The 12,569-nt window shown below is 40.4% G+C and overlaps 1 protein-coding gene and 1 pseudogene across 1 annotated transcript in view; one reads left to right on the forward strand and one right to left on the reverse strand.

Annotated features, from left to right (window-relative positions):
• The window catches only part of Dnajb14 (DnaJ heat shock protein family (Hsp40) member B14), a 42,443-nt gene extending 34,216 nt beyond the window's left edge, over positions 1-8,227 (forward strand). The window contains 6 exon segments of the mRNA XM_028857542.2: positions 449-538; positions 541-633; positions 2,095-2,189; positions 2,881-2,990; positions 3,452-3,624; positions 6,861-8,227. Coding sequence (XP_028713375.1) covers positions 449-538; positions 541-633; positions 2,095-2,189; positions 2,881-2,990; positions 3,452-3,624; positions 6,861-6,985 — 686 coding nt within the window. The 3' untranslated portion in view covers positions 6,986-8,227.
• A 3,002-nt stretch (positions 8,228-11,229) lies between these two features.
• Positions 11,230-11,329, reverse strand: LOC114683602 (annotated as a pseudogene).
• Positions 11,330-12,569: the final 1,240 nt, after the last annotated feature.

Here is a 12,569-nt window from a genome sequence, read left to right on the forward strand (position 1 = left end):
TACATGATGGATACCACTTCCATTGTTTTGAACGGTCTTGTTTGTAAGGGTGGCCTTGGACTTTTAATCCTCCTGCCTTAGCTTCCCAAGTGCTGGGATTAAAATTATGTGCCCTCCATCTGTGATGTGTGGGTTGAACAACCTTGAATGGCTCAGCTTGAGAACTCGAATTGGGGATGGGGCTTTAGAGGCCATGGTGCAATGGTGCGGGGAGATAAATGGGAATTCCTTTGTTTCCAAGGCAGTGGGAAGATTTGGCTAGCACTCAAAGCTTTATTGAGAGATAACATGATGTTGCAAAATATACATATAACACTGAAAAATAGTTACTGTTTTGTGATTTTTCTCAGTTGGTTTCAACTCATATTTGAGTTGATGATGCTGAATGTGGGAGAATTTTCTACTGACTAAAGACATTGCTTTCCAATGCTACTACTTGCTTTTTTAGAGATTGGAAATGCTTATGCAGTTTTAAGCAATCCAGAGAAACGAAAACAGTATGACCTCACAGGCAATGAAGAGCAAGCTTGTAATCACCAAACAATGGCAGGTTCAACTTCCACCGAGGCTGTGAAGCTGACATAACACCAGAGGACCTGTTCAACATCTTCTTCGGTGGTGGATTCCCTTCAGGTATTCCGAGTTCATTCTATTTCCTCAGCTAAACTTCCTAAAGATCTCCAGCGTTCTCATCTGGGCTTTGTTCTGTTTTAAGACAGAGTTTCACTCTAGTCTGGAACTCACTGTGAAACCTGGGCTAATCTCTAATTTACAGCAACCCTCCTGCGTCTCTTTCCCAAGTGTTGGGGTTACAGGTTTGAGCATGAGGATCTCCCCTGCTTTTTTCTACAGTGTTGGCTTCCTATCAAAGGAGGGATAACATTAAGGGTTGCCATTGTTACTAAGTCCGTCTTTTTCCTAAAGAATAATTATAAGAGTTGAAGAGTGCAGATGACTTGTCTTATAAAAAACTGATGAAAAGGAGTCTAGGCGGGAGAGCCAGAGGCAGCATTGTGACGGTTACTATTAGGGGAAGCATCTGGTACCCGGGCTGAGTGATTGACATATGTGCCCTAGACTGTTAATGCCAATGTGTGTAAAAATCTTCATCTGCATTTTCACTCAAGTAGTAGACAGTCTGATTAATACATAAACTTTCTAGGTGCCTTTTTATTATGTTACAGTAGGAGCAACCACTTAAACAAGGCTGACAGGAAATGTAGTTTTCCACTAAATGAGTAGATCTTGCAGTGCTGGCATAAGTAGTATAAACTCATGTTTTCACTCACTGCGAGTTGTTTGTGTGGAGATACATTTAAGAGTAGTTTCTTTAAGCTCCAGGCTTGTTTATGGCATTGACTTAAGGTACTGAGTAAAATGTCCCATTCAAAATGAGAATTTGACCCCAGAGCATTTCTTAGTATCATAGAGAAAGACAGTTATCATTGAAGGACATTTTTGCAGAGCATCCCTGAGTTGTAAAAATACAAGTGAATGATCAAAACTTTAATCTGTGTTTGACAAAATAGAATATATTACCTCTGAGAAAAGTTACTAAAACTAAGAATTTTGACTGGAAATATGTTGGGAACAGTCAGAAATCTTTGAAGCGATAATTTTCTCCTTAATAGTTAATTTGCAGTTTTCTGTTAGTTAAAACATGGTTTATTTTGTCAACAACAGCCGTTTCTGCTTCTTCACCCCAATTGAAAACAAATTGAATGTCCATCTGTGATCGCTTATACTTTAATATGTTAGCATTTAAAAACATTCATTGTTAAGCTCTTTGGATTTCCAGATGTGTTTGATTTTTTTAAGTGCAGCAATCAGAATTTTCAGAATAAAGACCTAAGGTTTGTAGGAACAATCACCAACAATGATGGCCCTTCATGTATGTAGCATTATTGAGGAACTCTTATCCACATCTTCACAAAGAAATTTAGAAAGTTGGGTATGGTAGCTCATATCTGATTTGGAAGGTGGAGGCACGATCAGGCAGTAAACATTCATTGCCCAAAACAAACAGCCATTAATTTTGTTACTTTTTTAAAAAAAAAAAAACTTGTTAATTTAACCTTGTTTTGAATTTTCTAGGTAGTGTACACTCATTTTCAAATGGCCGGGCTGCTTACAGCCATCAACATCAGCACCGACACAGTGGACACGAAAGAGAAGAAGAAAGAGCAGATGTATGTTTATAATGTGATTGTAAATCTCAAAATGACAAATTCTAGTTCAGGAAAGCAATTAGAATTGACTAAAAATAGGGCAAGTTGTTTTAAGAAATAATGAGTTTTCTCTTAGCAAGTGTTCAAAAGAGACTCAGAAGTCCTGGGAGAATAATGTAGGTGCAGGAGTAGAGGTCAGGGTCAGGGTGGTGGCAGTGTGGTCCTTCTGATATTGCAGAATTCTGACAAAGGTGTATCTCTAGTTTGCATGTTCTGAAGGTGGTTTCTTTTTATCAGTCCTGAAAGATTTAGAAATGATGCTGCAAAACCTTAGAAGTACCTTTGCCTTTGCTTGGCTCTAATGCAGGCATGCCTGATGGCCTGTACTAATAATGAAGCTCTTTGTGTGGAAAGCTGAACTAGACAGGAAGAGGCCTGAGCCCAGCTCCGGCATGGATGGACTCCCCTGCTAAACCCAGGTGTCTCGGTGTGTGACAGGAGGGGCTTCCTTATCTCTAAAACGAGGTCAGAGGAGTTGTGCTGCCCTGGGGAGTTTGGATTTTAGAGATTATAACAGGAAGTTGAGTTTATTCAGCAGGTGTGAAGGGACTGCCCTAGATGGCCACAGACGTCCTTTGTACCTGTAAGAATGTATGGCAACCACTGGATTCTGACAGTCATGCGACACTGTTGTTCTCTCATCTCTTTATAGGGAGGGTTTTCTGTGTTTATCCAGCTGATGCCCATTATTGTATTGATCCTCGTGTCCTTGTTAAGCCAGTTGATGGTCTCGAACCCTCCTTACTCTTTATATCCCAGATCGTAAGTAGCTAAGTGAAATTTTACAAAATTTAGTTGTTGCTGTTTCTTTTCTTCCCTTGAAGGGTCCTTTGATGCTTTTAAGTGCCAACTCTTTTACAAGAAAATCTCTAATTTTAAAAATAGTTAACATAAGTAGTCCACTATGAGTAAGGACAAAAGTGCTATGTTTGAATTTGAATTTATTGTAGTTAATTCATTGATATGAAAGACAAAAAGGGAAAGGGGAAATAATTGGTCTTAGGCTCCTGTCAAAAGGTGGGCAATGACTTAATTAAGTGATGGGAAGATGAAGGAAGCTTCACCAAAAACAGTGTACTCTGTTTTTGAAAAGTGGTTTGAAGCAGTTTTCACGAATGTAACTAATGCTGATGTTAACTTTAAATTACTTTTATTTTTGCTTCTTGATTTGCATATTAGGATGTAGCCTTAATTAAAAGAATGATTATGTATCTCTTTTGCAGTGGATCAGGACAAACTATTAAAATGCAGACAGAAAACTTGGGCGTCGTTTATTACGTCAGTAAGGACTTTAAAAGCGAATATAAAGGAACACTATTACAGAAGGTAGAAAAGAGTGTGGAAGAGGATTATGTGACTAATATTCGAAATAACTGTTGGAAAGAAAGGCAGCAAAGTAAGTCTATCAAATATTCTTAACAGTTTAGAAAATGTTTTAGAGTCTTTGGAATTATTGTTGTAGATTTTGCTACTTAAGAAGGGAAATTCCCTGGTTTATAATTGGAACCCAGTACATGACTGAGCAGTCAGCCCTCACCCATGGATTCAGTCAGTTGTCAATCAAAACTGTGCAGAAAAAGAGCAGCTGCATCTGTCCTGGACGTGTGCCAGTGTTTCTTGTCATTGTTCTCGAAGCCATCCACTGTAACAACTGTTTGCATGACATCTCCACCGAATTAGGCAACCTTAGTAAGATGGAGGCAACAGACACAGGAGCATATGTGTAGGGTATGCAAACACAGATGTTTTGTGTAAGAGACTTAAACATCCTTGTATCTTAGCATCTGGAACCTAGCATCAATCTAACATGTCTATTGTGGGTTGATTGTAATGATTTTTATACATGCAGCAAAACATAAAAATTGGCACAGTGTAAGAACTTACTAAATGGTTCTTGTCTTACTGTGTTTTTTTGTTGTTGAGTAGATAGCCTTACACTATGCTTCTTCCAATCACACATTATCTAGAGGACCAAGTTACTTGCTAAACTAGTTGCCTTATCATCATAACATATTATTCAGTAAGCATTTAACATAGTAACTTGTACCAGTCAGTGTTAAGTCTTATTTAGTATTTAGTTATGGTTTATTTTTGTTAGCATATGTCTTAGTTAGGGTTTCTATTGCTGTTAAGAGACATCATGACCATAGCAACTCCTATAAAGAAAACATTTAATTGGGGCTGGCAACAGGTTCAGAGGTTTAGTGCATTATCACCTTGGCAGTAAGCATGGTGGCATGCAGGCAGACATGGTGCTGGAGAGGTAGCTGAGAGTTCTACATCCAAATTGGCAGGCAGTAGGAAGAGAGAGTGACACTGGGCCTGGCTTGAACACTTGAAACCTCAAAGGCCACCTCCAGTGACACACTTCCCCAACAAGGCCACACCTCCACCAGCAAGGCCACACCTCCTAATTGTGCCACTCCTTGTGAGCCTTTGGGGGCCATTTTCATTCAAACCACCACAGCATATATTAATTATGTATAATACTGGGTCTCACTGTGACATTTAATGCATGTATATAAAGTATTTTGATCATATTCACCTCCCATTACCAACCTTGTTCTCCTCACACTCCTGCTGATCCCTCCCTCTTTTCTTCCCAGTTAATCCTCCTGTGTTCCTCTCTCTCTCTCTCTCTCTCTCTCTCTCTCTCTCTCTCTCTCTCTCTCTCTCTCTCTCTCTCTCTCGTGTGTGGGTATTTACAGAAACTTGGACATCTTAGCAGTGGTTCTGTAACACCACTGAAGAGAATCTTATTCTCCCTCAGCAACCATTAACTGCAAATAGCCCCTCCTGGAGGGGTAGGGTCTTATGATGCTCTCCCCCTACCAACTGTTAACTGGGTATAGCTCCTCAGAGAGGGGTGGGGCTTCCCTCTCCCTCCATGCAAAAATACTGATGGACCCAATGTTGTGCAGATCTCGGAGACAACAGCTACTGTGAGTTCATGAGAGCATCAGTGATATCATGCCTGGTGACATTGTTCCACAGCCCTCCAACCTTTCTAGCTCTTCATTCCTTCTATTCTCCCTGAGCTTCAGAGAGGATGATAGAAATGCCCTGTGGTGGGCTAAGTCTTCAGCAGTCACTTAGGCTCACTATTTTGATCATTTATGAGTCCATAGTAACCACCACCCATTGCAAGTAGGAGCTTTCTTTTCAAAGTTGATGGCATGTTAGTCACTGGGTGTAAACAAGTGTTTAAAGACAAGTTTGTTGTATCCATTTAGCAAAACAACAGCATAGCTTCTCCAGTTGGGCCTATGATCTCGCAGCCACAGGTTTTTTTTTACCAGGTTTACATTCCAGATGTGAATTCTTTCCTGTGGAGTAGACCTCAACTCCAATCAGAAAGTGGTTAGTTACCCCGTAACAACCATGGCACTATTGTATGATGAGCACATACTGCCTAGTGGATTAGCGGAGCAGTACCCAGCATCTACAGCTGAATAAGACTGTTCCTAATAATTCTCCATCAGCTTGTATAGCTCCTTTTGTCATTATGAAAGGTATCTGGGAAGGAGGAGGCTTCCAGCTCAATTATAGTTTGATTCACCTATGACCAAACCATGTAATATGTTCAGCTGTAGGGTCTTATCATCTAGCAGAATTATGGTTATTTTTTCAGGTTGTGTGGAGGCAGTATTTGCATATATGTGGAGGAATGCTGTATGTTCCAGTATTTCCCCATGTGTGAAAGCACACACAATGCTGGCACTTAGGGTGCTGATGCAGAAGAACCACAAGTTTGAGGCCAGCTGGGGCTATGTAATGAAACCTATTCTCATGAAGAAAAAGAAAGCGGTGGCGGCGGCAGAAGAGGGGGAGGAGGAGTTTGCTTTAATTGTGTTCTTTTGGGGGGAGGTGAGACACAGTTTCTCTGTGTAGCCCTGGCAGCTCTTCATCTATGGACCAAGCTGGCCTCAAACTCAGAGGTCTATCTGCCTCTGCCTCCTGAGTGCTAGGATTAAAGGCATGTTCCACCACCACCACCACCACCACCACCACCACCACCACCGACTTAAGTTGTACTCTCAACTGTTGGAATTATCACAAACCACAACCGACGGAGCCTGGTGCAGTCCTGGCTTTCAGGAGATGTTTTAGAAAAGGCTGAGGGGTTATTCCGGAGCAGTGCCTTAGCCGCTGGCGCAGGGGTGAAGGGGAAGGGCTCTGGGAGGAGAGGGCGGCTCCAACCTTATTTCTTGTTGGTGCTGGTTCTGTGAGCTAAGCTCAAAGTGAAGTTACATAAAGAAAAAGCCTGATGGGTGTGGTGGCGCACGCCTTTAATCATAGCACTCAGAGGCAAAGGCAGGAGGATCTTCGAGTTCAAGGCCAGCTTGGTCTACATAGTGAGCTGTAGGGAAGCCAGGTCTGTGTAGAAGACCCTGTCCAAAAAAAATTTTTAAAAGAAAAAGTCCAAGTGAAATGGTTTATAGGAATTATTCTTTCTTTCTTTCTCTTTCTTTCTTTCTTTCTTTCTTTCTTTCTTTCTTTCTTTCTTTCTTTCTTTCTTGTCAGTTCAGAAAAATATTTATGTATAGATATAAACTTCTCAAAAGTGGTTTTTAAATTGAAGCAGCTGAGGTGATGTCACTTGTTATTAACTAGCGAACCTTTTGTGTACAGAAACAGATATGCAGTATGCAGCAAAGGTGTACCGTGACGAGCGGCTGCGGAGGAAGGCGGATGCTCTAAGCATGGACAACTGCAAGGAACTTGAGCGACTGACCAGTCTCTACAAGGGGGGATGAGCGGGGTCCCGCCGCTCCTTCCCATGTACTCTGTCTTTTCTGTAAATTTCATGTCGCCGTGAAGCCGAAGAGGATTTGATTAAAGACTAAGCTGAGTAGTTGATTTCTGAAATTTCGGACTGTTAATGATCTACTGGCTCATTTCAATAGTAAGAACTGAAAACTAAATATTTTAGTATGCTTCCGCAATTACTTTCACTTTAAAATCTTACATGATTCCTTATGATGTCTGGAGAGGATTGTCACACCTGTAGCAATTGCCAGTTTTAGTGATTCTCCATTATTCCTTTGCCATGTAAATATTTTTAGAATGATTTTGTGTATATAGGAGCGCTTGCCTTTTATTTAAATTATTTTAGTGTTTAGCTCCATGAGACACTTCGTTTAGACTGATGGAATAAATGTCTATGACACAGCCACATTTCCCATTAGGTGACTGGGTATGTGGAGTTGAAACAATGAATTTTTTTCAAAAAGGAAAAACAAAACTTTATGTAAAATCTGATATCAGTGTAGAAGGAATTGGCATTTTTAATATTGTTCTTGTATTCCAGAATCTGTAATGAGATAAATGATCTGGTGTATACTATCAGTATGCTCTTTAGTCTTATGAATTGCTAAGCCATACATAGGAACAAAATGCTATAAGATAGATTTTAAAGAAAATATGACGATAAATATTATGCTAAATGAGTTTTCAATGGTAAGTTGCAATTTTTCCATTTACAATTTCGGTAATTAAAAGTTAGCCCCAAATGTTCATTAATGTGTCTTTCAAGGCTACTGAAGTTTATGAAGCAAAAGATGAACTTTCTTCCCGTGGAAATTCAGTTTCATGGAGATGACTGAAGCAGGACCTCAAAGCAAATGAATTCTTCTACAAATAAGTAATAAGAACACAATGACCACTAATACCCAGCTTCGTGCCTTTACAAATGTGGCTGGCTTACTTGATGGAGCATTATCTGTTGGGCCACACACAGCCCTGAGCAGCAGCTAGAGCAGTGATTGACAAAGTCGGCATCGGCATTCTGAGTAAGCTCCACTGACCACCAGGCAACTCATCAGCTCTTTAGAATGAACTCCTCCTCCTAACAAAATCTGTGACATATGGCGGGAAAACAGAGCTGGGGTTTGAAGCTTTGGTGCTTACTGGGTTTGAGTTGATCTCTGGTCTTGGGTGTCTCAGTGGTAGTCATGGCTTACTGGTTTTGCTACATACAGTTAAAGAATTGCAAATTACATTTACATTCTCGTAGTTCGTTGTCGCCCCCCCATCCCTTGCTCAAGAACGAGACTGTTAGGTAGAGTGGCTTTGTGCTTTTGCTTAAGGATTCTTTTCTAAATATTGCTCATTTATGTCCTCTGTTGAATTTTCTTTAAAATGGTCTCTTGTATTCTGTTGTCAGATTCTTCAGTAGAAATACCTGATTATAATAGTGGGTTAAATTACACACATTGTTTTAGGAGTCTGGACAACCCAACCATGTCTAGAAACACGACCTTTAAAAATAGGAGTGCTACAGAGAAAGGAAAGGTTCATTTTAAAGTTTTCACATAATACATTTAATGTGAAACTATTAACATGCTGCATATCTAGTCATCTTCAGTAAAAACCCTTTCCTCGCTGTCTAAACATATTTTGTTACTCTCTAGAGAGAACCTTGACTTTCCTAGATTCTGAGGAATAACTTCAAAGGACCACGCTCCGCGGTGACTGCTTCTACCTCTTGTGTCTGTGTTGGTCAGTTTTAGTTGCCTCTTGCTTGGATTCTTCTGCATGCTCCCACGAAGGCGGAGGGCTTGGTATAGGAATCACTGCTCTTTACTTGGAACAAACCTGGGGTTGAGTTTCACACCAGTGTCACCCTCACAATCCCAGGGCACTCTGGGCCTCGTTCCCACAGCCTTCCGAGTTCTGAGCTGCTTCCTTCAGCAACCTTCCTGTCTGACAGTTAGCCTGAATTAGTGCTGTTTCGTTCATGTGAATGCTTGTCTAAGGTTGCACGCCTCTACATAGTTGTTTGTATTTCTACTTCTCTCTCATTACAATCTTCTCCAGCTGTCATTTCAGCGTTCAGTTGCACATTTCTGAATCGCACCGAACCATTATTACCCCTTTAAGTTCTCTGCATTTCCGTCACCGCGGATCTTGTTCTCTGGTACAAGATGATGAGTCTTAGTGTGTCTCTTCCCAGAGTCCTCTGGTCCTCAAGGAGGCCGCCATGCCGCTTTAGTGATGCTTTAGTGCTTGCTCATTGGGTCACTTTCTTTTTTTATTTTGAGTCTCACTGTGTAGCCCTGGCTGGCTGGAACTCAGTATAGACCAGGCTGGCCTGGAACGCAGAGATTGGCCTGCACCCCACCCTACCCATGCTGGGATTAATGGCATATGCTCCCACACCTGGTAGTAAAGTGGGGTGGGTTTTTTGTTTGTTTTTTGTTTTTTGGTTTTTTTGTTTGTTTTTTTTTTTGTTTTTTTTTTTAAGAGAGTTTCTCTGTGTTACCCTGCCTGCTCTGTAGACTAGGCTGGCCTCGAACTCACAGAGATCTGTCTGTCTCTGATTCCTGAGTGCTGGGATTAAAGGTGTGCATGTGCACCACCACCCAGCTATAACGTGTATTTTCATTCAGAGGAAACATACTTTTTCATTTCCCATGAAGATCATGAATCTCCTGTTTAATTAAACATAGACATTGAAATATCCGTTTCAAATCTCTAGTTTTTAAACTGTGACAACTACATTTTTAAGTTTCTTGTTCATGTAAGTCCTCTGCTCTTCTAAGAGTGTTATAAATCCAATGCACTGTTTTAAGTCTTCTTTTTTTTCTGTATTTTATCTAAAGAATGACATGTTATCACACCGTTTCAACTCAGTAACTTTCCTTAGTTGTTCCCTCTCATCTCCAGCCAGATTTGCACCGATCAGCCCAGTCTGCTCAGCATTCCCCCTTGCCCTGTTAGCACGGCCTTTAGCTTAGAACAGTCAACTCCAGGCTCTGTAAGTGACTCAGCCTCTGGTCATTCCTGTGATTCTTGCAACTGTTTGAAATTGTTTTATTATACATTTTATTTATTCTTATATTTATAGTGTGTGTGTGTGTGTGTGTGTGTGTGTGTGTGTGTGTGTGTACGTGTGCCAAGGCGCACATGTAGAGGTTAGAGAACAACTTGTAGGAGTTAGTTTTCCTTTTATACCTTGTTCAGTTCTGTGCATTGAACTGGAGTCTTCAGACTTGTTCGGGAAGTACTCTACTGCTGAGCCGTCTCGCCAGCCCTCACATTCTGTTTTATATCTTCATTCCATAGGTAGTGTCTTCAGAGAGACTTCACCTCTTTGTTATATAGCTCTTTATCCCTGGTAACTATGTTGAATTTTTTTCACTTTCTCCCTTCTTTTTTCAAAAACTGTTTTATTAGCACATATTAATTACATATGACAATGGGTTTCATTGTGACATTTTCATACACACGTGTATAATCCAGTCCATCATCTTCACCTCCTGTGACCCTCTCTTGTTCCCTCCTACTCCACTGATCCTCTTCCCTTCAGTCTTTTTGGGTTGGTGGTGATGATGATGATGATTACGACGACGACCCAAAAAGTTTTCCTTACGGTTGAATGTAGGGCATAGGTGAAGAGTTATTGACAGGAACACAGGCACATTACCAGTCCTGCAACCCTGAAGAAAATGTCTCCCTCCCTCATCAACCACTAACTGCCTAGAGATGCTCACGGTGGGGTGCAGCCTTGTGATTTGGATGGGCCCAACCTTATAGAGACCATGTGCAGAATCACAGTGTGATGACTGTCATGGCCAGAAAGCAGTGTTCCCAACTTCACCACTTCTTGCATCATTTCCACCCCTGGTCTGTGCTGTTCTCTGCGCCTCAGAGTGAGTAATGTCGCTCGCTGTCCCACTCAGCCTCAGTGGTCATGTCTTCCCATTACTGTGACCATTATGAGCTCCAAAGTCACTTCTGCCCATCCCAAAAATAAGTTTCTCTGACAAAAGCCGGCTGTAGCACTCACCTACGGGCACAAAACATAACAACCAGTTTGTCATCTTTTTATTTGAACGGAAATCTGCAATTGCAAAGGTCTGTCTCCACTTTCACGTGGTCTGTGATCCTCATGGTTTTACATTTGCTGGTCTTGATGTTCACTGGTCTTATTTCCCACTTTTTCTTTAGAATAGTTCACTGTGCCTATTTTTAGTTGCTAGTTGCCTCTTATTGGATTAAAAAATATAGAAACTTCATGAATTTCGTGTCATCCTTGCACAGGGGCCATGTGAATCTCTGTATTGTTCCGCTGTTAGTGCATTGCTGCAGAATGAGCATACATCATAGAATTTTAAGTTATTTTCTTGAGCCTGTAGAATAAATCACTTAAAATCACTGTAGCATTCTAATTAACTTTGAAAGCTCACATCTATCAAGAAATTTGTAGAAACTGGAGTGAAAGTTTTTAAGCTATTTTTCCAGTTTTATTAGGAAATTTACATTAATATGATCGATAGTTACATGAGCCAAACCTACGTAAATCCCACCGTTACAGGATGGAGAAGATAGGTGAGGTTATCAGACTGAGAGAAACTAACACAGCATAGAGTTGCACATGGCTTTGGACAGTATTGTTTCAGGTTTGTTGCTGCATCCCATCACATTTATGACATTTATGGGTTAGATTAAACAAAACTTGGAAGTAGCTGTGGGCATGGTTGGCTGAGTGCCAGGTATCTTAAGCTATGTATAAAGTATGTAAGTAAAGACTGAATTCTTAATGATGCCTGTATTGTGGAAAGAACTAGTTAGTGGCTTTGAATTTAATTTCATGTGTATTTGGATGACTTGAACTGAAAGATTTTTGTGTTTGCTACCTACTCTTATGATGCAAATCCCAGTATTTTCCTGTCTTATAGCTACATGAAGTTTCTTACTTTCATTGATCACTTTCATCTTCACCCAGCAGCTCTTTACCTTTGCATACTAATTAGGTTTCTAAATAAGTTTTTGGAAGTTTGGGAACAGTAGTTATATTTATTAGTAATTGACGTTTTATCCCTTTAGACACAGAGAAGCACATGCGCACACACACACACACACACACACTTTGGGAGGAAAGAAAACAGCACTTTTCCTCCTTTTGAGTCTCTTCTTCCTGAATACACTGACATTAGTTATTTAGTCATCCTGAAATCTTAGAATTTTTTTTTTAATCAAATAGGTTAATGGAACACAGAGAAATTTCAAGTTTTCCATCTAATAAGTGAAAACAATATTTTGAGACCTGATTGCATTTGAGTGCATAATCATTTCATAACCACTACATGCTTATTTATGATTTTCAAATAATCAGTAAGGAAAATCAAGGTCCTTACAGTATAAAGGGTGTGTGTGTGTGTGTGTGTGTGTGTGTGTGTGTGTGTGTACACGCGCGTGCATGCGCACACGCACCAGTGTGTGTAAGTACTCTGTTTTGTGTCAGCTCAGGTGTTTCCAAGAACAGGAATGTGGAGTGCTAGCCCTTAACTTCAAATGCACTTTTATGCTTAATTTTTCTTGCTGTTTAAACTTTTA

Source organism: Peromyscus leucopus, chromosome 6 (genome assembly GCF_004664715.2).
Source record: "Peromyscus leucopus breed LL Stock chromosome 6, UCI_PerLeu_2.1, whole genome shotgun sequence".
NCBI lineage: Eukaryota > Metazoa > Chordata > Mammalia > Rodentia > Cricetidae > Peromyscus > Peromyscus leucopus.